The sequence below is a fragment of the Neodiprion pinetum genome, chromosome 7 (assembly GCF_021155775.2).
Source record: "Neodiprion pinetum isolate iyNeoPine1 chromosome 7, iyNeoPine1.2, whole genome shotgun sequence".
Lineage (NCBI taxonomy): Eukaryota > Metazoa > Arthropoda > Insecta > Hymenoptera > Diprionidae > Neodiprion > Neodiprion pinetum.
In genome coordinates this window covers 17,117,275-17,140,761 of record NC_060238.1, presented here as the reverse complement: position 1 = coordinate 17,140,761, position 23,487 = coordinate 17,117,275, and the positions used below count along the sequence as shown (strand labels likewise).

Genomic DNA, 23,487 nt, shown 5'->3' with positions numbered 1-23,487 from the left:
GGGATAAAATTGAAGTGGCATTTGTGAAGACCTGAAACAACATACATACATTTTCTTTTATACAAAATTTTTATTGGGGTTTTAGTTATAAAATTCAGTGCTTAAAGTTTAAAAAATATTCATATTTAAGGGGTATATGGGCGGATAAAGAAGACCACTAGTCTTAAGCGTTGCTCCCTTATTTCCACGATTCCGAGCGAATGGTTAGTTTTCCGCAATTTTCAAGTGCCATTCTCTTCAGAGGATTTTCCTGTACAGACTGAACCTGATATGTTTGAAAAAACATAGAAATTAAAAAAATGGCGGCTAAGATTTCAAAAACATCGATAAATGAATGAGATTTGTGATAACAATAATAATATTTTATTTTTTTTACCATAGACGTTGGCTCACTTTGTAAAGAAAATTAATATCTTCGTTAAAAAAAAAGAAGAAGGCGATATTTTACCACGTTCTTGAGTTATCGCGCCAAAACTTGTGAAAAACGTTGTTTAGAGAAAAACGCGTGTAAATATCTACCACACCCGAACGCACGATTGTCTTCAACGCTGAATATCTTTATTTATTATCAATATTTTTTTTACATGTACCACGAATTTTCATCGACGAAAATGTGACAAGAAACTTAAAAATAACAAAAATTGCGTATGTTTTTTCAGTAGTTTATAAAGGCGAATTGAATTTTTACCACATTTTCAGCCGCAAAACCTTCCTAGTCCTCTTGAGTTCAATTTTCAAATTTTTCAGCTTTTTTTTTTTGCGCCAAAATGTTTGTAAGATATTACGGCATAGGGAATACAACAAAAAGAAACTATTCGAAATCTTTCAATGCTTCCTCCCATTAAGAAGATAGTGATCTAAAAAAAATTAAAACAATAACATCTTGACAATGGATCAAATCCATTCAAAATTGATTGCGTGAGGTTTTTTATGTCGCTAATCACGAATCTTATGCAAAATGAAACTTATTTGCAAAATTTAAATTTGGCATATTCAATATACTGAGAAAAATAAAAAACATTTGCATTTTTATGAAAATTGGTAATGGAAGGTTTATTAGGTGGTGGGTCGCAAATCTGAAATCAAACTTGCGTAGTGCAAAATGGCGAATGCAATATGGTGGAAAAAATATCTAAAAATGTTTGGATTTTGATAGAAATCGTTACATTTTCATGTAGTATGATACCTGAGGGCCTTTGAATCATCAACCACTAATCTGAGCTTGTAGTTCGAAATTTGAATTGGATGTTATTATTTTTTGCCTGTGAACTTGGAACCTGCAGTGTGAAAACAGAAAGTTCGAAGACTGGCTCATGGTCAGCCTAGAGCCGCTTGTTACTATTTAAAAACCTCAGATTTTCAGAATAAGATGTTACCAGATACATGAGGATTCAAATGAACGTATAAAAATAGGTTTCCTCGGAAAATAATGCATTCTTTTCAAAGAGCCTATACTCTAATATTTAAAATATATTTGTGTTTACTCATGCATGCAAAATCCTCGTTTGCCCACCGTTTACAGACGTCCAAAATGGCCGATTGCCGCACTGTGCGCGAAGACGGTGCGCAACACCCTCTAACCAGTGCGCAAAATAAATTCACCAGTAAGCAAAATGTTACTACCGGTGTGCAAAATACTTTGCGCACTGCTGTAATTACTAGTGCCATCTAGCGTCACAAGCGGTTTGGTTTGCGGACTGTTGTGATTGCGAGTATACCGAGTTGTAGAGGTTAGATCAGCCGTTGCGAGTAATTTACGAGTGAACATGGAGTTCGTTGACGAAGAAAGCTACGTCGAGAGCTACGATGAAATGCAGGCAATAATAGAGGAAGCTGACAACATTGTCTTGAACTTGTTGCCGCCGAAGTCTAAAGCCAAATACTTGGCTGTATATGAAAGATTCGTGAAATGGAGCAACGCAAAAAAAATTGCACAAAACGATATGTGCGAAGAGGTTATGTTGGTGTATATAAACGAACTGATCGATGTCGACAAACTAAAACCACCAACCGTTTGGTCGAGGTACTCGATGCTCAAAAGCACGTTACTTGCTTACGAGAACGTTAACGTCAAACCGTGGGATAAAGTCACTTTATACATGAAAAAACAAGCGAAGGGATATTGTCCCAAAAAGACGATGATTTTCATGGCCGAGGACATTGCCAAGTTTTGTACACAGGCCTCTGACTGTTCTCATTTGGTTGAAAAGGTTAATCTTCAAATAAATATAATATATAACAAAAATTAATATTTCCTTCGGACTAAAATATGTGGTAAAATCTTTCGCTTTCTCAGAAATGTATTGGATATATTTGAGATTTTTAAAATAACTGGAGCAGTCCTCGTCAAATCTTTGAAATTTCCATAATTTTATTTTTATCTTACAATTCTTGAAACTCTTTAACTATCAAATGTCTGGTAAACTTGTTTTTCTTTACTCCATAGAATCTTTTTCAAGAACTTGGAATTGATTTTTTCCATTTAAAAAATTTGTGTAAGCGTACAGGGGGCTCCGCGCCCTACCCCCCCCCCCCCCCCCCCCCCCGTTTGGGTTTATTTAGGTTCTTTATTTTTTTTTATTGTTTCGGGTTTTTTTGGATTGTTTGGATTGTTTGTTAAATTCCACAGATCTCAGATTGTGCATTGCATTTATAAAGAAAAACAGTGTTCGATACGCGAGGCCAAACTCGCTTCTTGCGCACTACGAGTCTGAAGGCAGCACGAAGCCGAAACGAAGCGCAAAACGCTCGTTTGGCCTCTTGTATCGAAATATGCTAGTTTCCGGGAGAGGGCATCGTTTCTACAAAGTTTGTTTATATCGATTTCGTTTCCATAGAAAATGAAGCCTGACTTATTCTAACTTTCGGGATGATAAAGTCACTTTCTGCGTTCTCACCAGAGGATTGTGTGTTATGGTTTCGGATATGGCTCAACTTGTTCTTATACCTTTAAGGTGCCAGAAATAACTCATATGCAGTTTTCAGACGAATAATTTTGGACCTATTCAAACTAAATTTTCTGGAGAAACGAACACTAGAAATCAACTCGGTGTAAATGGACGACGTGGGATTAGTTTTCGGCAAATACGAATTCATACACCGGGAGTGTCTGGTGAAAGTGCCCACTTCAAGCTATGTGTACACCGCTAGCGCCACACATGCACAACTTTCACGTGAGTCGAGCGTAGCGGGCAATTGCTGCGAACGAAAACTTGTGCGTTAGTTGGCCCTGGCGGTGTGAACGTGGCTCGGAGTGAGCACTTTCACCAGATACTCCCGGTAGAAACAATTCCTGTCGTAGAAACGAAGTAGAAATGATTTCTGTTGAACGGGTCCTCTCCAATTTTATTCCTGGGATTTTTCATCCGTAATAAGCGCATTCCAAAAGTGAGATCTCTGTTAGATCAGACTATTAGATAATAAGTACGATCGGGTGAATTCAAAAACCAAAAATAAATACGAAAGCATCATATTCTTATATTAAGGTGTATTACGCATTCTTAAAGTTATATATCAATCGTCGACCAAGAGGTTTAAATTTAGTTCACTATTATCTTCATATTGTTGTTGATGTGTTGAGGGTATCTCATTATGGTTGTTTCCTACAGTGTATTTACGTTTGTGTATTATCGGTAAACTATGTATTGTTTTGATGTAGAATAAAAGTTGTCCCTGAGGAGGGCCCACACCGAGGGCCGATACGTTGGATTAAAATATTTGATTCCTGATTGATCTACCTATCCAAGAATTTTCTTGCCATTTATATTGGAGGTCAAGAGTTCCTTGTTAACAAAAGAGGTTTAAAAGGATGTCATCGTTCGAAATTTTGACTCATACACCTTCAGTCAGACAGCAAGGATATGATTTTACACAGATATCGTGAGTTTAAATAGTGATAAAATTCATTATGACCGGAATCTTAAAGGAAATTGCAGAAACATAGGATGCATAGCAGAATAAAATGAGAAAATCACTTTGTCATAAACTAGGAGTGGAGGCATTATATGTATATTTCGAGGAGAAAATTGTGTGCTTAAAATGAATTTGTTAACGTCCAGAATGAAACAGTCTTTTCTGAATAGAAACCAGTTAATATTATAGATGAGAAAGTCGTGCGCAACGGAAAATGTACAGAATAGTATATTGCGTTACATGTAGTGCTGTACGATTTAGCTAGCTTAGCCGACCAAGACAGTTAACTCGACCAATTAGTTGAAAGTTATTCGGCTAAAATAGTTAATCAGTCACTTGCTTCCCGGAAATCCAAGTATGTTAATATTTTTATATCAAAACAGAGATTTCACTCAATATGAAGGCACCTCGGACAATTGAATAGCAATAATGTCGTTAGGGTAATATAAGAAAACTTATTTTGGTTGGAAGTTCAAATTCAAAAGGTGAAAAATTCGTATGCTTGTTGATTTTTTGCATTCTTAGGTTAAGGCGGTTGAAATTAACCGTTCAGCTATTTTTGGTCGACTTGGCCGATTAACCGGCTGATTATTTTGGCCAGTTAATTGCTTTAACCGGCTAACTTTCAGCTAATTAGTCAAGTTAAATGTTCTGGCTGGCTAAATGGTACGGCACTAGTTACAAGTACGAAAGCGGTTGGTTACCAATGAATTTGAAGTCTGCAAGTAAATAGAATTTAATTATTCGATAGTGCGCATACGCCAATGAACGCCCTACTGTGTAAGGTATAGCATTTCAATTGTGCGCATGCGCTAACGTCGATTTACCTCATTGTTGGAGAATAGAGCTCTTTACGCACGCTCCAGTCACTTCAAAAATCGAACTTTCCAAGCAAGTCTTGAACAGAAACTGTAATTCGAACTCTTGCATTACAAATAATATATAGTTGAGCAGTACATTGGCCCAATGAAGATAATTTGCAGGAAATCCAGAGCTAGATATTGTATCAAAAAATTGTTGGAAAATGTCCTCATGACGTCAGAGCCTGGTTGTTGGCACCATTTAATCACCAGATAACCTAAATTTTTAAATTTAATGACGGAAAATCGTAATTCTTGGGGTTTCACATTACTCATGTCACATAAATTAATGAAATGTAATGAATAATATATGACATCTGTTCTACTATCCACACGCAAAAAACACGGTCAACGGTCAGCTGTCAGCGTGGTTGCCTTAGTTTGATTTTTTCCACCGGATGACGCGTAGCAAAGTGACAATCTAAATATTGCATGACAAGGGACGAAAGTTGGCGATTGCAACGAATGCAAAGCTTACGCCTGAGCGAAGCGGGGGCGGCAATCACACAAGTGACGATTATTTAATACGGATTCTTTCAATGATTGTTTTCGTAGTGACATGATTCTCAAAAGTTCGCCAATTTGACCGAGACAATTGTTAGCCTTGTTGAAATATATAGTCCGTTAATGAAAGTAATAGTCTTTAGTCAACGTATACTCGTAGTCACATAAACCTGAATATTATTTGGATTAAATTTATAATTACTTTCGTGCAGTGGCTTTTGCTTTATTCGATGTTAATTTACTGAATTTCAATTAAAATAGTTATATACTGTACTATAAATTTCGAAACTCGTTGATTATTAGAGTGATTTATCCTGTAGGAAATGAAACTCCCGGTTTTTTATAACCGATGCAAGCAAAGCAACATATCATCGGTCCTGTGCAAGTTCGCAACTTGATTGTATAATATTAATAATCTTGATCGCATAATTCGTAATACGAACGTATCTGCAAAACCTTACCAGACATAATGGATTTAGTGATAGAAAATCAACAGAATGGTTAACACAGCAAGCAGATCTCATTGTGTTCTCAATTTTTGTTAACTCTGAAATCTAGTGTAAATCAACAACGTAATAATTTCCAAAGATGTAGTGAAGCTCCTGCTGTTTTGTCCGACTATTACTTATCTAAAGATTTACCGTGAAAGTATTAAGAGATAACATTCATAAATGTGCTCAGAATTGTCATTCGCCGAAAACTTTACAGACTTGAAAATTGCAAACAGGCCACTAATACGATCATTTACAGAAGCTGTATGTTTAGGGTTTCATTAAGGGGTATTACATCCGGTCATGGCGTCGAAAAACAGGTACATCTTTGAGATTTTGTGACCAGCAAAGTACGGAGTAGATCCAATTGATATTTGTACAGTGATTATCTACATACAGTAGCATCCGGATTAACCGGGCTGCTAGGACCGAAAAATCCACGGATAAGTGAAGCCACGGTTAATCTGAATTACACGTAATTTTTCATTTTGATAAGTGTAATTACAAATTATTACATAACAACTCTTAGTCAATGATCAGTTATTATATATACATATATATATGTACTGAATTTTTTCGTAAGATTGACCGTTTTTAGATGACTATTAAAAATACAAAGCAATTTTCGATCGAGGGATGTGTATGAAAATTCTGAAGTTAATTCATCGAACGGTGTTTGGGTTAGGGGGTCTACCACACCAGAAAATGTAGTTTCGAGAACGCGTTGACCTCAGTTTTGACTCTAATTTTGGATCAGATGCAATGGAAACTTCTTTTACCCTTAATCGGCGATTCCTGGGGTGTAGGTATAAGAAGCGTTCTACCGCATTTGCAGCTTCATCAAAGGCTGATCTTTGTACATAGCATTGAACTCATGATCTATTGAAGTGCGTACCATTGCGCAGTTTTACTCAATCGCTCATAACTTTCACAATTTTTGAAAATTCGACATCGGCTGTAGGCCAAAGCATTCCTAAAAGATGTAACTATAATAATATGCAAATAAAAAATTTGATTTTTGAAAAGTTGCGACTGGATTTGACCCTTAATAAAGATGAAGAGTTGTGACGGATAATGGATAAGGTTCTCGGATGATGCCAGCATGCGACACCGAATGCAAATAATGATAAGTTTGATTCTTATTTATTGTTAATCAACCGGTTTCTTCCGTAAATCTATGGGAAGAATTTAAATCTGCAATGTCGGAGGATTTGGTTCAATGAAGAGGTTTATTACAAGTTCAAGTAGACGCATATGCTGGAATTATTGTAAACGGCATTGCTTGGAAGGTCGTAGTCTATATTATATGATTTTTCGCAAGTGAAACTAATCATCAAGGCGATTGAAACTGAAAATAAATCTAAGTTGATTGGATGATGAATGTAACGAACCTAAATGCTTTTATATCAATGGATTGCGAGATTCTGATAAAACTTTGCACGTATAATCAAATAGTATTTTGCTTCAAAACTCAAGAAAAAAATGTAATCACCATTTTTGTTTTACGTGGAACTCTCAGGTAATTTCTTCCATTCAAAGTGAAAAGTGGGTATGTATAGTGAAATTTTCAATTTATCGATCAAATTTAGATAGCTACTATAATCTTAAACCCATTCCAAAAGGACTATGAGCCTATAGTCCCATTTATTTTTAACATAAATACGATAGTAAAGATTGTTCATTGAACAAAATGGTTTTCTTGTTGGAATGGAATCTTTAAAAATCTACGCAATTAATTATGAAGAAGAAACCCACCATACAATCAAGACCGAACTTCACAGTTGAGTTTGTTTTATCTACGAATTATAAATTCAAATTCAAATGGCAAGATTTTGTCTCTTCTCTCAACTCTTTTGTATTTTAGAAAACTTGAGCAGATTTCAGATCTACAATTTTTATCACTAATATTGTAAGTAAAATATTTCAGTAGAAACGAAAATAATCCAGATGATACTTTGATCCGTGATAAAGCGCACGTTCAGTATATTTCAAAAAGTGTAAAGCAAATTTTGAACAATTTGTACTAACTTTACAAATAATCGATGTCTTTTTCACAAATTTAGTAAATTTGAAACGCAGTTGCAACGTTGCTTTTTACAATTCAGAATTTGTTATTCAATTCACAAAAAAGAGAAGGCAATTTTCCTTTTCTACACAGAAATTATATTATTGCTTTACTTTTATGGAAAAGTACGATAAAACCACTCATATTTTCAACAGTGAGTGAAGCTTTTTTTTTGTTGAAAAAATCGGTTTAAACCAAAGCTACTTGCCTGATGTGTTCAATATTCGAATATCATGACGCGTGAAATATGAATATATGGGGCATTCCATGCGAAATCACCGAGGTTTTTAATTTATCATTTCGAGAATTGTGCATTTTCCTTGTACTATGATAGAAAAACACTTGTAAACCAACTCTCGTTACATAAAGTATCGTGTGCACCATGGAGGCAATGTCTTTTTCACCTATTAGTATATACTGTGAGCTTGAATTGATACAGGTTGATTCATCCGTGATTAAACTACTTTTTGCATTTTAACGGATTTATGTTGAGATAAGAATCTGGACAAATCAGAGAATTATTTTTGCATTATTTGAAGCCTAGCTAGATTAGAGCCACCCTCATATTTATATTTGGATGTATTTTCATGTAATTTTTTTTATCATTGTTGAATTTAGGGATGAATTTACATTGTATTGAAATGAAGAATTGAGAGTATTTTAATTGGGGGTTTGTAGCACGAATAAAGTCAATTATACCTTTAGTCAAGGCAAATTGGAAAGCCGGATAGGTAAAAGTCGCAGAATTTTTTTTCCAAAAAAAAGTGACCGCCGTGCATCAGCTTGCCATCACGGTTTTAAGTGACGAAAACATTGCATTTTTTATTTCGTGTATAAGGCCTTCAAAGAAACTCAGAGCATTGACCATTTTAACGATTATTACTGTACAACGCTACGAATGGGTGGTTTTCTCAATTTCAAAACGCGATAGTCAATCAGTCTCCAATATGTTCATTTGAAAAGATACACGGTCATTTGTTTGTATCGAAAATATACCTGTATGGTGAATTCAATTGCCAGAGGAATGACGTGTCGGATTGCGAGAGTCACTTACGATTCACAACTTCTGCGAAAATAAAATGGAAGCAACAAGAATGATGCATCAGTCAGCTTGGTGAATTAAATCTAGATAGCAGCGCATGATCAGTCATCATGAATCATTTTCAGAAGAACTCTCTGAGATGTGTCGAACGAACCCATTGACAAGACTTCGTTTCTCATTATGAGGTGTCTATGCCATTTATTTTTTTATCTATTATTGAATCTTGGTGATCGGTCAATTAAGTAAACGTATTTTTAGTTAACGTTTCGACCCGGATATGGGCCCTCCTCAGAACGATTTATTTATTTAACTGTCAGGAACAACAGAAATTTTTTATAATAGAAGTACAATCAGACATTAAATATTTTAGATGTAATACTCTTAGGGCTATTATATATTATTGGTTAGTGAGAACATATTGATTAATTGAAAAAAGGTAGGGTTAGAGTGTTATTTACCTTTTTTTAAAGTAAGCGGACTAAGATGCAGTCGAATTCATAATTTACAATTTGTGGAGACAATGTTCTTTGGGTGACGGTAGTCATTGTCACTCTTCTAGTTATTATACATGTAGGAGTTACAAGTTGGAAGTCATGAATTAAAAAGATTAAAGAACTATGTTTCTTCACAGTCTATATGTCATTGTATCAAAAAATTTTAAAGAAGGTCTTTTTAGCAGTAAAATTAGTTTGCACAATGTCTAAGAAGTGGGGCTGGGATCTATATGATTATGTTCCCCATGTCTAACAAAAACTATTATTAGTTGAACCGATTGGGTCAACTGGTGAATAGCGACTGATGGGAGAAACAAATATGATCTAGAGTGAAGGTGAACCTAATATAAACAACTATACAGAAAAACAGAAAAATATTTTGTGAAAAAAATTATGTAGAAAAACTGTGCTATGGGGACAATAATTTTATGTGTCTAGTTAAGGTTAAACAATATGTGTTGTGTGAGCGGAGATTAGAGGTTTGTAAATATTACTTAAATGTTCAACATCTTGTCTAAGATTAACCGAATTGGTGTGTCCTACAATATTGCACATTTCTAGTAATAGTCTTTTATAATAGTTAGGTTCTTCACAAAGGATGTTTGTATTGTCGTAGTTAAAAGTATGTTCTTTATTGGTCATATGTTTTGTTAGAGCAGTGTGACGTTCTTCAAACTCAAGTACATTGCGTTGATGTTCTTTGATTCTGGTGTTTAGGTGACGGCCAGTTTGTCCGATATAAACTTGGCTGCAATCATTACAAGGTATTTTATACACAACATTGGATCGTTTGCCCTTGGGGATCTTATCTTTTCCCGTGTCAAAGACTAATCGTAAATCTTTTGAATTTTTTCCAACAAACTTGACATGTTTGGTAAATAGACGGTTCAATGACTAACCTTAACTAGACACATAAAATTATTGTCCCCATAGCACAGTTTTTCTACATAATTTTTTTCACAAAATATTTTTCTGTTTTTCTGTATAGTTGTTTATATTAGGTTCACCTTCACTCTAGATAATATTTGTTTCTCCCATCAGTCGTTATTCACCAGTTGACCCAATCGGTTCAACTAATAATAATTTTTGTTAGACATGGGGAACATAATCATAAAGATCCCAGCCCCACTTCTTAGACATTGTACAAACTAATTTTACTGCTAAAAAGACCTTCTTTAAAACCTTTTAATACAATGACATATAGACTGTGAAGAAACATAGTTCTTTAATCTTTTTAATTAATGACTTCCAACTTGTAACTCCTACATGTAAAATAACTAGAAGAGTGACAATGACTACCGTCACCCAAAGAACATTGTCTCCACAAATTGTGAATTATGAATTCGACTGCATCTTACTCCGCTTACTTTAAAAAAAGGTAAATAACACTCTAACCCTACCTTTTTTCAATTAATCAATATGTTCTCACTAACCAATAATATATAATAGCCCTAAAAGTATTACATCTAAAATATTTAATGTCTGATTGTACTTCTATTACGAAAAATTTCTGTTGTTCCTGACAGTTAAATAAATAAATCGTTCTGACGAGGGCCCATATCCGGGTCGAAACGTCAACTAAAAATACGTTTACTTAATTGACCGATCACCAAGATTCAATAATAGATTATATACGAGGTCGAGAATTCCTACTCATCATTTATTTTTTTCATGTTTCCCGGTTGTAATTATTAGTTTCATAAAATATTTATTATATGATTATTAAAAAATTTCAAACGCTTTTTATTCAACTACGATATAGAATCACTTGGTCAAACAAGCCAGATGAGTGACTTTTAGGGGTCAAACACAGGAAAATTCTGGTTAACGTGATTAAAAAATAAAAACTATTATTGACGATTGATTTTAAATATATAACCATGGCTATAATTTATTGTGGGAAAAATCGAAGAATTTCTAGCGATTATTGAAGAAAAAATTCATTGTAAGCCAAAATTACTATTTCAGGAGAAGTATTTATATGAATGAATAAAGTATATTTGAGGTATTCCGTGCCAACTGAGAGGACATTTTCCCTGACCCCCGCCAATTTGCTTCATTATTTTTTATATGATTCTACAACCTAAAAAAAGCACTCACCATTTTTTTCAGATTTTTCGTGCCAACCATTCTTTTTAAAAAAATGTTACAAACCCGTTTATGGTTCTTAAAAAAACGCCATTTTTTATTTTTTTACAAAAATTCACATCATTTCTGGGTCCCAAAACAAACATTTTGAGCCATAGTTCGGAGTGGAGAATTGATGTTTTGTATTTTTTAAATATTTTTTTAGAGGAATAATTTTTCTTATTTTGTATGTATACTCAGAAATTGTGTGAATTTTTGTAAAAAAATAAAAAATAGCGTTTTTTTTAGGACCATAAAAGGGTTTGTAACATTTTTTTAAAAAAAGAATGGTTGGAACGAAAAATCTGAAAAAAAATGGCGAGTGCTTTTTTTAGGTTGTAGAATCGTATAAAAAATAATGAAGCAAATTGGCGGGGGTCAGAGATAATGTCCTCTCAGTTGGCATGGAATACCTCATATACAAGTTAGTGGAAAAAATTTATTCTGTCACTGCATCGTCAGCGAAAAAAGGTGCCTACCGTCTAAAGTTGTTTCCTGATAATTGGTCAAGGCGAATTGTACTATTGTTTTCCATTTAAAAATTTTTTTAAACCTATTTGTCAGAAGGTCTATCGCGATGATTATTTTTCCATAAATTTTTTTTACTTTCTTGCATTCTGTGACTATTAATATGACTATATATTCAAACTTGTACAGCTGAAGGTTTGAAATTTCACCGTGCGAGAACGCCACTAATCAAGTCAAGGATGCAACGTCGCTCGGTCGACAACAATATACAGGGATTCAATGGTACAAAAATGAAAGATATACCGATTGAGATGGTGTTATTTCATAATTTCTAAAGACATATTTTCCGAAGTGTTCTTGAAAAATGGTTTATAACGTTATCTTTTCATTTGAAGATAATAGAATACTCAACATTTTCCTGCTCCTTCCAGTTTTCTTTCACCCTCGAGAAAAAAAAAAACCACCAAAAAATATAACTAATACGGAAAACAAATTGAGTACAAGCGTTTTATTTGTAATTTGATACTTGCTGCATGACGGTGATCAGTTTTAAATTTACAACATTATCCGAATCCAAGTACTCGTAAACATGATCAAATTGAATCGAATTAGTAAAATTCTTATCAAAACAGCCGGCATTGAAATTGCATTAGTATTTATAATTTCGGTCTATAGTTCTCAAGGCGCATTGTGCAGCATCGACCTAACACTTATATGCTGGTCTACACGTATGCGATTGCGTAGGCGCCGATGTGTGCACGAGCAAATCAATGATACATCATCGGCAATTATTAGATATAGCAGTATGTCAAATAATGTTTCAATTATACCATTGCTTTATTTTATGTAAAATTACAATGAACTGTAAAATGAGAACGTGACAATGTACTTTTCTATAATAGGTTGTAGAAAATTTTACCGGCTTCCGAGTTCGGGAACGTTCTCTCCGACAAATGACGGAAGTACAACATCATCAAATATCATACTGTCCGAATATATTTATCATTTAAATCGCAAATTTATGCGACCATTTGGCTCACATATAGATCAATTTTATTTTTAAATCCAGACTGTTCTTTCCCTATCTATGTTGCGCTCTCTTTTTTCTGCAGCAAATAAATCTCGAATCCACCTTGACCGGATATCAAAAGTCCCTGGTGTCAAGAAAGATCTAGAACCTTCGAGAAGATTCCGGCGCGCAGGCCAGTATATAAGTTAAGGAGGCGGCGTGCGCTACTCATTGCTGAAATCAACGCTGGTGCGTCGTGATACTTTACGGACATTTATAGGAAGCAATTTTACGAAGCATTTAACTAGTCATCGTTTCCTATATTCTGAACAGAAACAACCGTAAGTATATGATCCACACTACAGCCTCGAAATATTGAATTGCTTGATTCAAATGCTTTTCGCTTTTGTTATTTCAATTTTCATGCCTTGAATCATTGTTGTCACCACGCTATCGGAGCCACGTTTTTTCGTCTTCTATTTAAATTTTCGTGAAAAAATGATGTCGTTTCTACTTTTGTCGAAATAAATTATCACTTGTTTGAACACCCCTTTTTTTCGTTCTAATGACTGCTGCACTTTTCTATACTTTCTTAATCGGAAAATACACCGACCCATTGTTGCGGGATATTGAGAAAATTACAATTTCCTGATCATTTGCCATATATTTGAGTTGTTTGTACAAACCTAGATTTTAACATTGATATCATGCGCTTATATTTTTCTATTCAAATCACGAATTTTGTGTTTGTATCACTGATTCAACAAAGTTTTACCGATCATTTAGTACCAGAAAAATGAATCGTAAGCATGTTTTTTTTAATGTTACTTGGAAATAAAAAAATTTTATTATAAAAACTCCTTATAATAAGTAAACTGAGTGATATTTTTTTTTATCCCACTTTCAAAGATGTTTGCATTGAATTTTTCTATCGTTCAACAGAGCTCAAGAATAAATCAATATTGTGTCAATTTTCAGATGCCTGAGCAAATGGAGACAGCGCCCGAAGTGGAAACATTCGCTTTCCAGGCGGAGATAGCACAGTTGATGTCATTGATCATCAACACATTCTACTCAAACAAAGAAATTTTCCTGCGAGAATTGATTTCGAACTCGAGTGATGCTTTGGACAAGATCAGGTACGAATCGTTGACCGATCCGTCGCGTTTGGATTCCGGAAAGGACCTGCACATCAAAATAATCCCTAACAAGAATGATGGAACCCTGACCCTGATTGACACTGGTATCGGTATGACTAAGGCAGATCTGGTAAACAATCTTGGTACAATCGCCAAGTCCGGAACTAAGGCCTTTATGGAAGCACTTCAAGCTGGAGCGGACATCTCTATGATTGGACAATTTGGTGTTGGATTCTACTCAGCCTATCTAGTTGCAGACAGAGTGACTGTAGTTTCAAAACACAACGATGACGAACAGTATCTTTGGGAGTCTAGCGCTGGAGGATCGTTCACAGTTAGACCCGACCCTGGTGAACCTTTGGGACGAGGAACTAAAATTGTTCTTCAAATCAAAGAAGATCAGACTGAATTCTTAGAGGAGACTAAAATTAAGGAAATTGTCAAGAAGCACTCTCAGTTCATCGGTTATCCCATAAAACTATTAGTAGAAAAAGAGAGGGAAAAGGAGCTCAGTGATGATGAAGCTGAGGCTGAGAGCGAAGAGAAGAAAGAAGAAGAGGATGGAAAGCCTAAGATTGAAGATGTAGGGGAAGACGGAGATGAGGATAAAAAGGAGAAACCAGCAAAGAAAACCAAAACTATTGTTGAGAAATATACAGAGGACGAAGAGCTAAACAAGACGAAGCCGATCTGGACACGCAATGCAGATGATATTAGCCAGGAGGAATACGGAGAATTTTACAAATCATTGACAAATGACTGGGAGGATCATCTCGCTGTGAAACATTTCTCCGTTGAAGGTCAGCTTGAGTTCAGAGCTCTTCTGTTCGTACCCAGGCGCATGCCCTTCGATCTTTTTGAAAACAAGAAACGAAAGAATAACATCAAGCTCTATGTTCGACGAGTATTCATAATGGACAACTGTGAGGAGCTGATACCAGAGTACCTCAATTTCATGAAAGGTGTTGTGGACAGTGAAGATCTGCCACTAAACATTTCACGTGAAATGTTGCAGCAAAACAAAATACTGAAAGTTATCCGAAAAAATTTGGTGAAGAAATGTCTGGAGCTCTTTGAGGAATTGACTGAGGACAAGGAGTCATTTAAGAAGTTCTACGAGCAATTCAGCAAAAATATTAAGCTTGGCATTCACGAAGACAGCACAAACCGCAGCAAGCTAGCCGACCTTCTTCGCTATCACACTTCCGCATCTGGTGACGAAGTCTGTTCTCTCAAGGACTATGTTGGACGCATGAAAGCGAACCAGAAGCACATATACTACATCACTGGAGAGAGCAAGGAACAAGTTTCAAATAGCTCATTTGTTGAACGTGTAAAGAAGCGTGGTTTTGAAGTTGTGTACATGACTGAGCCAATTGATGAGTACGTTGTTCAGCAAATGAAGGAATTTGATGGCAAGCAGCTTGTTTCCGTAACCAAGGAAGGCCTTGAGCTTCCCGAAGACGAGTCCGAGAAGAAGAAACGGGAGGATGACAAAGCCAAATTTGAAAATCTTTGCAAGATCATGAAAAATATTTTGGATACCAAAGTGGAAAAGGTCGTTGTATCGAACAGACTCGTAGATTCACCTTGCTGTATTGTTACATCACAGTACGGGTGGACAGCAAACATGGAAAGAATAATGAAGGCGCAAGCTCTCCGCGATACTTCGACGATGGGATATATGGCGGCAAAGAAGCACCTTGAGATCAATCCTGACCATTCAGTGATTGAAACCCTACGTCAGAAGGCAGAAGCGGATAAAAATGACAAAGCAGTTAAAGATTTGGTTGTTTTGTTGTTTGAAACTTCCCTGTTATCTTCTGGTTTCAGTTTAGATGAACCTCAAGTCCATGCTGCGCGTATTTACCGCATGATTAAACTTGGGCTTGGAATTGACGAGGAAGAACCAACACAAGAAGAGGAAGCTGCTCCAGCGGAAGTGACGCCAGTTGAGGGTGACAACGAGGATGCGTCGCGCATGGAGGAAGTTGATTAAATTGAAAATTAAACATAGGAAACTTATGTTAACAACTACAGTTGTTATTTAGTAATTGGAGACTATTTGAAAAATATCGCGTTTTATGCGATATCAACACTCCTCATACCATCAAATCTGTATCATACATACATCATTGTTCACCGTACTATCTAATTTATCATTCCTAATATTAATATATTAGCAAACCAAATATTATTTTCCATGTAAGTTTTTTTTATAGAACTGTAATAAAAAACCATGTATTATAACATTAATTATTGAATCGTTTTTCTCCTCGTATTTGTCATTGATTTTTCAGAAAATTACCACATTAATAACTTTCTCGGTATAGTTTATTCAATGTTATGATGCTGATTTACTCGAATTTATTACCGATGAGTTACCGATCTTGACTGGAGTTTTCAAAATTGAGAGAAAATTCAGATAAATCTAAAAATATATAAAATTTTTAGCTCATTAATAAAAAACACGTATGACAACAAGTAGGTCATGTGTATTATGATTAGTTTCATTCAATTTGCAGAATTTTTGTAAGTAGCTACAAAACCTGTGAAATTACTTAAACTTTCATGATAAATCTTACATTTATTGGATAACATTCAGGTACGTTGGTGTTCCTTTCTTTCAAAGGTTTTCTCTTATTGATAAGTATTTGGAGAATTAACATTGAATGTTTTTATATATTCTACCCACCCATCATTTTTTTCCCCCAACTATCAAAATGATCTGCTCTAATGCACCGAAGGGCCTCAAATTTAGGGCAAAAGCTAGATTTTACATTTAGAAAGTCAAATATATCATTGATTTTTCTACAATATTGTGCAATATGGCCAGCTTGTTCAAATATAGGTAAATATAAATTACCTTCAGGAACAATAATGCATCTGATGTGCTTTGGCTTGAAGTTTGAGTTGCCAAGTTGACTTTCACTTTCTCATTTTGAAAATTAACGTCTCTTGAGTTTTGGTGCCACAATGCAGACCCTCCACTACTTGCAGGTCCACCAAATTATGATAATGTGACAATTCAATTGTTTCGCCTGTACTGTTCAATACTAATCGCGATTCGAGGGAATTTCTTGCCAATTTCAACATAATATGACACGCGTATAGCATAATATATATATTTTCTTTTTTTATTTACCGGATGTAGAAAATATATAGCCTTTTCCCAAAAATCTGGACAATTTACGTCAAAGAATGTGGCTTCTAAATACTCAGCCATTGAAATATTTAAACTCGTTTCATCAGAAGTTAAACTTTTCACATCAATGTTGCAATTGTGCAAAGTGCATAAAATATTTGTAGTAATATTGACTCTTTTTTAGCTCCCGTTCCGTTTATAGAATAAAAAGCTATGGGAGCTTTCAAATTCCCATTTAAGGCTACAATCATATAAACCAAAGCTGCTGATGTCTCGCTGGTATCATTCGTACCTCCTGCTCCTACGTCAACAAATCCATAGGTGACTTTGCCACCAGTTTCGATATGTTTGTTGATGTGCATCTCATAGCACATCATTTTGAAATACAAATTTTGATGGGTTTTCTTGATGCTCTGTAACATAGGCTTACTGACGCCTGGCGTGAATTTGATGTTCCTGAACCATCTATGGACTGTCTCTGAATCGGGCAGTACAGCTAATTTTGTCCTCATGTACTCATGTGCAGTATTTGAATAAAACATCAAACTGGCACCAAAAACTTGCATCTGAAAAAAGTATTAATTACTTTTAGTAATGACAATTTTTTTACACATTAATACTAATACCTTTAATATTACCTAGTAACTATCTTACTGTCTGACTATCAATTTACAAAAAACAGCCTGCAATTTGCCGTAAGAAAAAAATGAAAGAAGGTTTGGTATTAGGTAATATACATAAAATATATGAAGTGGTACAAGAAACAAAATTTTGAGTGGAATCTTTTTGTTCTTTAAGATCGATAGTATTTTGGATAAAAATGAGTTTATTTCTTTGGCAGACTTAAACTTCCAGTCTTATTTTAAAAATTCCTTGACTTTTCTCGGTTTTCCAGGCTTTCCCTGTGCGTAAGAATCCTGTAAATCTTGTGAGGGCTAATAATATAAAATGATGGGTAGGAATTCTCGACCTCGTATATAATCTGTAATTGAATCTTGGTGATCGGTCAATTATCTGTTATTGAATCTTGGTGATCGGTCAATTATGTAAACGTATTTTTTGTTAACGTTTCGGCTGGGATATGGGCCCTCCTCAGAACGATTTATTTATTTAACTGTCAAGAACAACATAAGTTTTTTATAAGAAAAGTACAATCAGACATTAAATACTGTAGATGTAATACTCTTAGGACTATTATATATTATCGGTTAGTGAGTACATTTCGATTAATTGAAAAAAAGATGGACTTAGAGTGTTATTTACCTTTTTTTTTATAGTAAGCGGACTCAGATACAGTCGAATTCATAATTTACAATTTGTGGAGACAATGTTCTTTGAGTAACGGTAGTCGTTGTCACCTCCTCTGGTTGTTTAACATGTAGGAGTTACAAGTTGGTAGTCATTAATTAAAAAGATTAAAAAACTATGTATCTTCACAGTCTATATGTCATTGTATTAAAAGGTTTTAAAGGTCTTTTTAGCAGTAAAATTAGTTTGCACAATGTCCAAGAAGTGGAGCCGGGATCTTTACGACTATGTTCTCCATGTCTAACAAAATTATTTTTGGTTGAACCGATAGGGTCAACTGGTGAATAACGACTGATGGGAGAAACAATTATGATCCAGAGTGAAGGTGAACCAAATATAAACAATTATACAGAAAAACAAAAAAATAATATGTGAAAAAATTATGTAGAAAAACTGTGCTATGGGGACAATAATTTTATGTGTCTAGTTAAGGTTAAACAATATGTGGTGTGTGGGCGGAGATTAGCGGTTTGTAAATATTACTTAAATGTTCAACATCTTGTCTAAGATTAACGGAATTGGTGTGTCCTACAATATTGCACATTTCTAGTAATAGTCTTTTATAATAATTAGGTTCTTCACAGAGGATGTATGTATTGTCGTACTTAAAAGTATGTTCTTTATTAGTCATATGTTTTGTTAGAGCAGTGTGACGTTCTTCAATCTCAAGTACATTGCGTTGATGTTCTTTGATTCTGGTGTTTAGATGGAGGCCAGTTTGTCCGATATAAACTTGGTTGCAATCATTGCAAGATATTTTATACACAACATTGGATCATTTGCCCTTGGGGATCCTATCTTTTCCTGTGTCAAAGACTATTTGTAAATCTTTTGAATTTTTTCCCAAAAACTTGACATTATGTTTGGTAAATAGATGGTTCAATAACTCAAAGAGACCAGATACATATGGGATGGGAAGAAATGTATTAGTAAGTCTATTGTTGTCGCCTGCGGGAGCAGAGTCAATATTGTTGTCAAGTAAGTTGTTGATATGGGAGCGTCGCTTATTTATATGTTTGTGTAATAGGCCATGAGGATAATCATTCCATCTTAGTATATTATATATGAGTGACAGATTTTTTTCGTGGAATTCTGTACTTGAAAGTTTGATGGCTCGGTCAACAAGGTTAAAGATAGTGCCTATCTTGTAGGACATCGGGTGGTGGGAATTAAAATTCAAATATCTTTGAGACCAGGTTTTTTTGTGGAACCAATCTGTTTTGATATTATTGTTGTTGTGTATCAGCAATAAATCTAGGAAATTGATGGCGTTATTATCTTCTATTTCAATAGTGAATTGAAGTCGTGGATGATATCGGTTGAAGATATTCAGTGTGTAATCTATTTTTTCTTTAGGGACTGCAGTTAGAATATCGTCAACATATCGGAAATAGAAAGGTAAATCAAAATCTAGATTGCTAATGCATGACCTTTCTAAGTCTTCCATGACCAGATCTGACAGGATTGGAGAGAGAGGGGATCCCATGGGCAACCCGAATTGTTGTGCATACGTGTCATTGTTAAATTTGAAGATTGCCGAATCAAAACAAATTTTTAAAGCTTTATCTAGTTCACTAAGTGGAATCGGGATCTTTTTTTCTAGAGAAACCCAACGGTTGTTTACTGCGTGCATAGCAAGGTCTGTTGGAACGTTGGTGAAAAGAGATATTACATCTAGCGATATTAAAGTGTAGTTGTCTGGGATAATCAATGTTTTTATTTTTTCAACTAAAGTAATGCTGTCCTTAACTCTGGAGGTGGGAGGTGTGATATTTGTGGTGAGCCATGAATTAATTAACTTGGATAAGGCATGACGTTCATGACGTCTAACCTTTTGCCTTAACACTCTAGCTGCTCAATTGTGTTTCTGCAAGTACTTGATAATAACTCTGTAATCACTAGGGTGTTTAAAATATTCCGATTTGAAATCACCAAGCACTTTCTAGTGTACTGGATTTTATCATTGAAAGTACTTTCATTTCCTGAATTTTTTTTTGTGTTAGAAACAATAAAAGAAATAAATATCAGTCAACCAGCCCATTCAATGTTTGTACAAACCCATTCAATCGCTGGTTGATATTGCTTACTCCTTTTAATGGTTCACTTGGCATTGTCTCCTGGCAGAAATCATAATGAGGTGTTATGTCTCGAGCAATACTTAAAAAAAAGAACCAATTTATTATAAACCTGAATAAATGGGAAAGAACTTTAATCTCTGAATTTTCAAATTTGTTTCCAAACTTTTGGAAAGGTTTTTGGACGATCTCATTTTCAAGAATGATGTTTGAAGCTTGTGACAAGCTTTCAAGCGGTGATTTAATCTTATAATGAAATATATGTTTACCATCCTCAAGGTATATAGATGCAGAATTTTCAGTCTCTGTCAATGGAGCGATATTTGTAGAGCTGGTGTCAGGTACTGGATTAATATTTTATTCCTCATCGATATGATCATATTTTGTGAAACCATCGTGTGTAACATTCTGTTGTGAATTAAATGTGGAACTATGAATTCTCAGTGGCATTTAGATATTACATGAATTACATAATGCTATTGGGAAGGTTAGATTGATAGCGAAAAAAGAATTTAAATCTCACCAGGAAGAACGCAAATTTATTCCAATAACGACATTTCATAAAAATCTAGCTGCATTATACACAGTAAAATAGAATTGTAAATATATATTATTATTCCAAGAATCCATAGATGAAATCTGTAATTTTGTTGCTACTAAAGTTTAACCAAATGTAAATATAGTTAAATATACTACGTATGTTATTGTGTTATTCAATAATCTTTACTTTCAATAACGAATACACTTATTACTTGTAATAGTGGATGTTCTATTATTCTTTTGTCCCATATTCATAATCTACGTAGTCTATAAAGTGGTCCGTAACAGTGAGTAGCCTATCAATTTCATTCGGATTTCCCGCTGAAATAAAGGGTGGGAGAAGAATAGTTTGTCTTACGACTCAACAGAGGCGCTAGTGGGCCTTATACGAAAAATCACATTGGTGTTTTATGAGACCTTCCGCTCTATCCCATCCTCTTTGGTGATAGATGATCATGTATATATGACCTTACTTTATTGAGTAATATCATACAATATCATCATATTTTTCCTAAAAATATAACAAAAATTATAGCCAGAAACATTAAATATTTTTAGCGTATTCTGGAAGTAAGTCTGTTACCCTAATAAAATAAGCGTATGGTGAGAGCGCGTTCTTACCAATTGATAATAAATATAAGAGACTTATGTGTAATCTTACTTTGTAATTTTAAACCAATAAAACGAAATTGATCGTCCGTATCAAATCCCAAAGTAACGAGGAAGAGCGTCGGTATCAAATCGGGAACGAGAAACGAGAGCACGAGGCCACGACACACGACACCGAGGCCCGGGAGTCCCGGGCCGGGACTCATTGATGATGGTTATATGACCATCGAGGTTACCGACGAGCGGTAACTTATCGGCAAGAGCTGACAAGAAAAAAAATGTCAGTGTCAAGCAGTCATAGCTGTATGAGGAAGAACAGCTATCCGCAAGTAACGTTTGTTACTCGTGAGTGCTGTTACGTTCGCCGTTAACTAACATAAAAGTCGTACGTGCCCACAATTACCGTATGATTATCGTACGTTATGGTACGGTAATCGTAAGTCGTACGACCCTTAAAGTTATCGTACATGTACGGTATTTCCGTCCGTATGGCAACACTGTGTACAATCGTACATACAGATATAGCACATGCGTATCCCACGCCAGCCCCCTGACACACGCTGATAAAAGTGGTTCGCAAAATGTCCCTCGATTCTGCCGCCAATCTCCACCACTAGTGGCGCTCGTAGTTGTCTGTCAAGCCAAGGTCCTTAGATTAGACAGGTCAAGACACGCGTGTTCCATCCTTCTCACTATAACGTGGGCAAAAATGTTCTTTGCGCGTTCGCCTAAAAAATATCAAACTTACATTACCGCATTAAGCAGTCTTGACCAATCTTGCTCAATTTTTTAAAGTTAAGCATTACCGAGTTGCGTCCTTGGTGTCCTGACGTTCACGAAATAAATAGAAGCACGTATATATTTTGAGATTAATCATTGTGACAGGTCAGGAATCAGAACCACACCGGGTGCTTTCCATTTAATACAAATTTCTATTGTAAGCGGCCAATCCGGGCAAAGTAATAGATCAGAAATGTTTACACCGTGTCATATGGTGCTCTAAATGGAAAGCATCTGTTGTCATATGAAACTTTTGGCGCATTCTCACTAATTTTTTTTGCCCACGCGTGTCTTGACCACGGTCCACGGTCTTACATACAGATCTGGTAACTCCACCTCCGTGAAGTTGGCCCCCCGAAGTTGTTATTTTTAAATCTAATTAATGCAATTCGTTTGAGAATCGTTTGAGAGGGTTTAAGAGTAAAGAAAAATCGTTTGAGAGTTAGTAGTTTTTCCGGAAAATTGATTTTAATTTTGGGTGTGAAGTTGGCCCCCATATTTTCTATCTCCTCAAAAAATGGACTCGGACGTTCAATTTTTTTTTTAATCGTTTGAGAATCGTTTGAGAGGATTTGAGAGTAGAAAAAAACTGTTAGAGAGTTAATATTTTAATTGATATTAAATAATTATTCAATGTGCGATTTCCCGTAGGATTAGAGCACTTCCGGTGTGCGCATTGTGTGTGCGCACTGTATATGCGCAACATGTCTGCGCAGTGCGTCTGAAATCAGCTGTAGCGACCGAGATTGACGAAGAAATACGAGTTTCGAGGACATTATTTGTTCACAACTCGACGATGTTTGGCAAGATCATTGAAAAAACGTCGGATAAATTTATTATACGACTTTCTTCCAAAAGTTCTTTCGCTCTTTGAACATTATTGCTCTCGTTGGAATGTTGCTCAATTTTTTGAAGGATT

At 35.2% G+C, this 23,487-nt stretch overlaps 1 protein-coding gene and 1 long non-coding RNA gene across 2 annotated transcripts; one reads left to right on the top strand and one right to left on the bottom strand.

Annotated features, from left to right (window-relative positions):
* The first annotated feature begins 10,415 nt into the window (after positions 1–10,415).
* On the top strand, positions 10,416–16,367 carry LOC124222700 (heat shock protein 83). Its single transcript, XM_046633935.2, has 3 exons — positions 10,416–10,746; positions 13,076–13,313; positions 13,951–16,367. The coding sequence occupies exon 3, from the start codon at positions 13,951–13,953 to the stop codon at positions 16,108–16,110; it is 2,160 nt and encodes a 719-aa protein (XP_046489891.1). The 5' UTR covers positions 10,416–10,746; positions 13,076–13,313; the 3' UTR covers positions 16,111–16,367.
* LOC124223295 (uncharacterized) lies at positions 14,981–21,957 on the bottom strand. The gene is made up of 5 exons (XR_011177550.1): positions 21,841–21,957; positions 21,163–21,690; positions 20,909–21,047; positions 18,520–20,721; positions 14,981–17,822 (listed from the first exon to the last, which is right to left on the bottom strand). It is a non-coding gene; the product is annotated as an uncharacterized lncRNA (long non-coding RNA).
* Between the last annotated feature and the right edge of the window lie 1,530 nt (positions 21,958–23,487).

Excerpts from the sequence above, each read along its gene's own strand:
- LOC124222700 (XM_046633935.2), top strand. The coding sequence starts at position 13,951 with ATGCCTGAGCAAATGGAGACAGCGCCCGAAGTGGAAACATTCGCTTTC.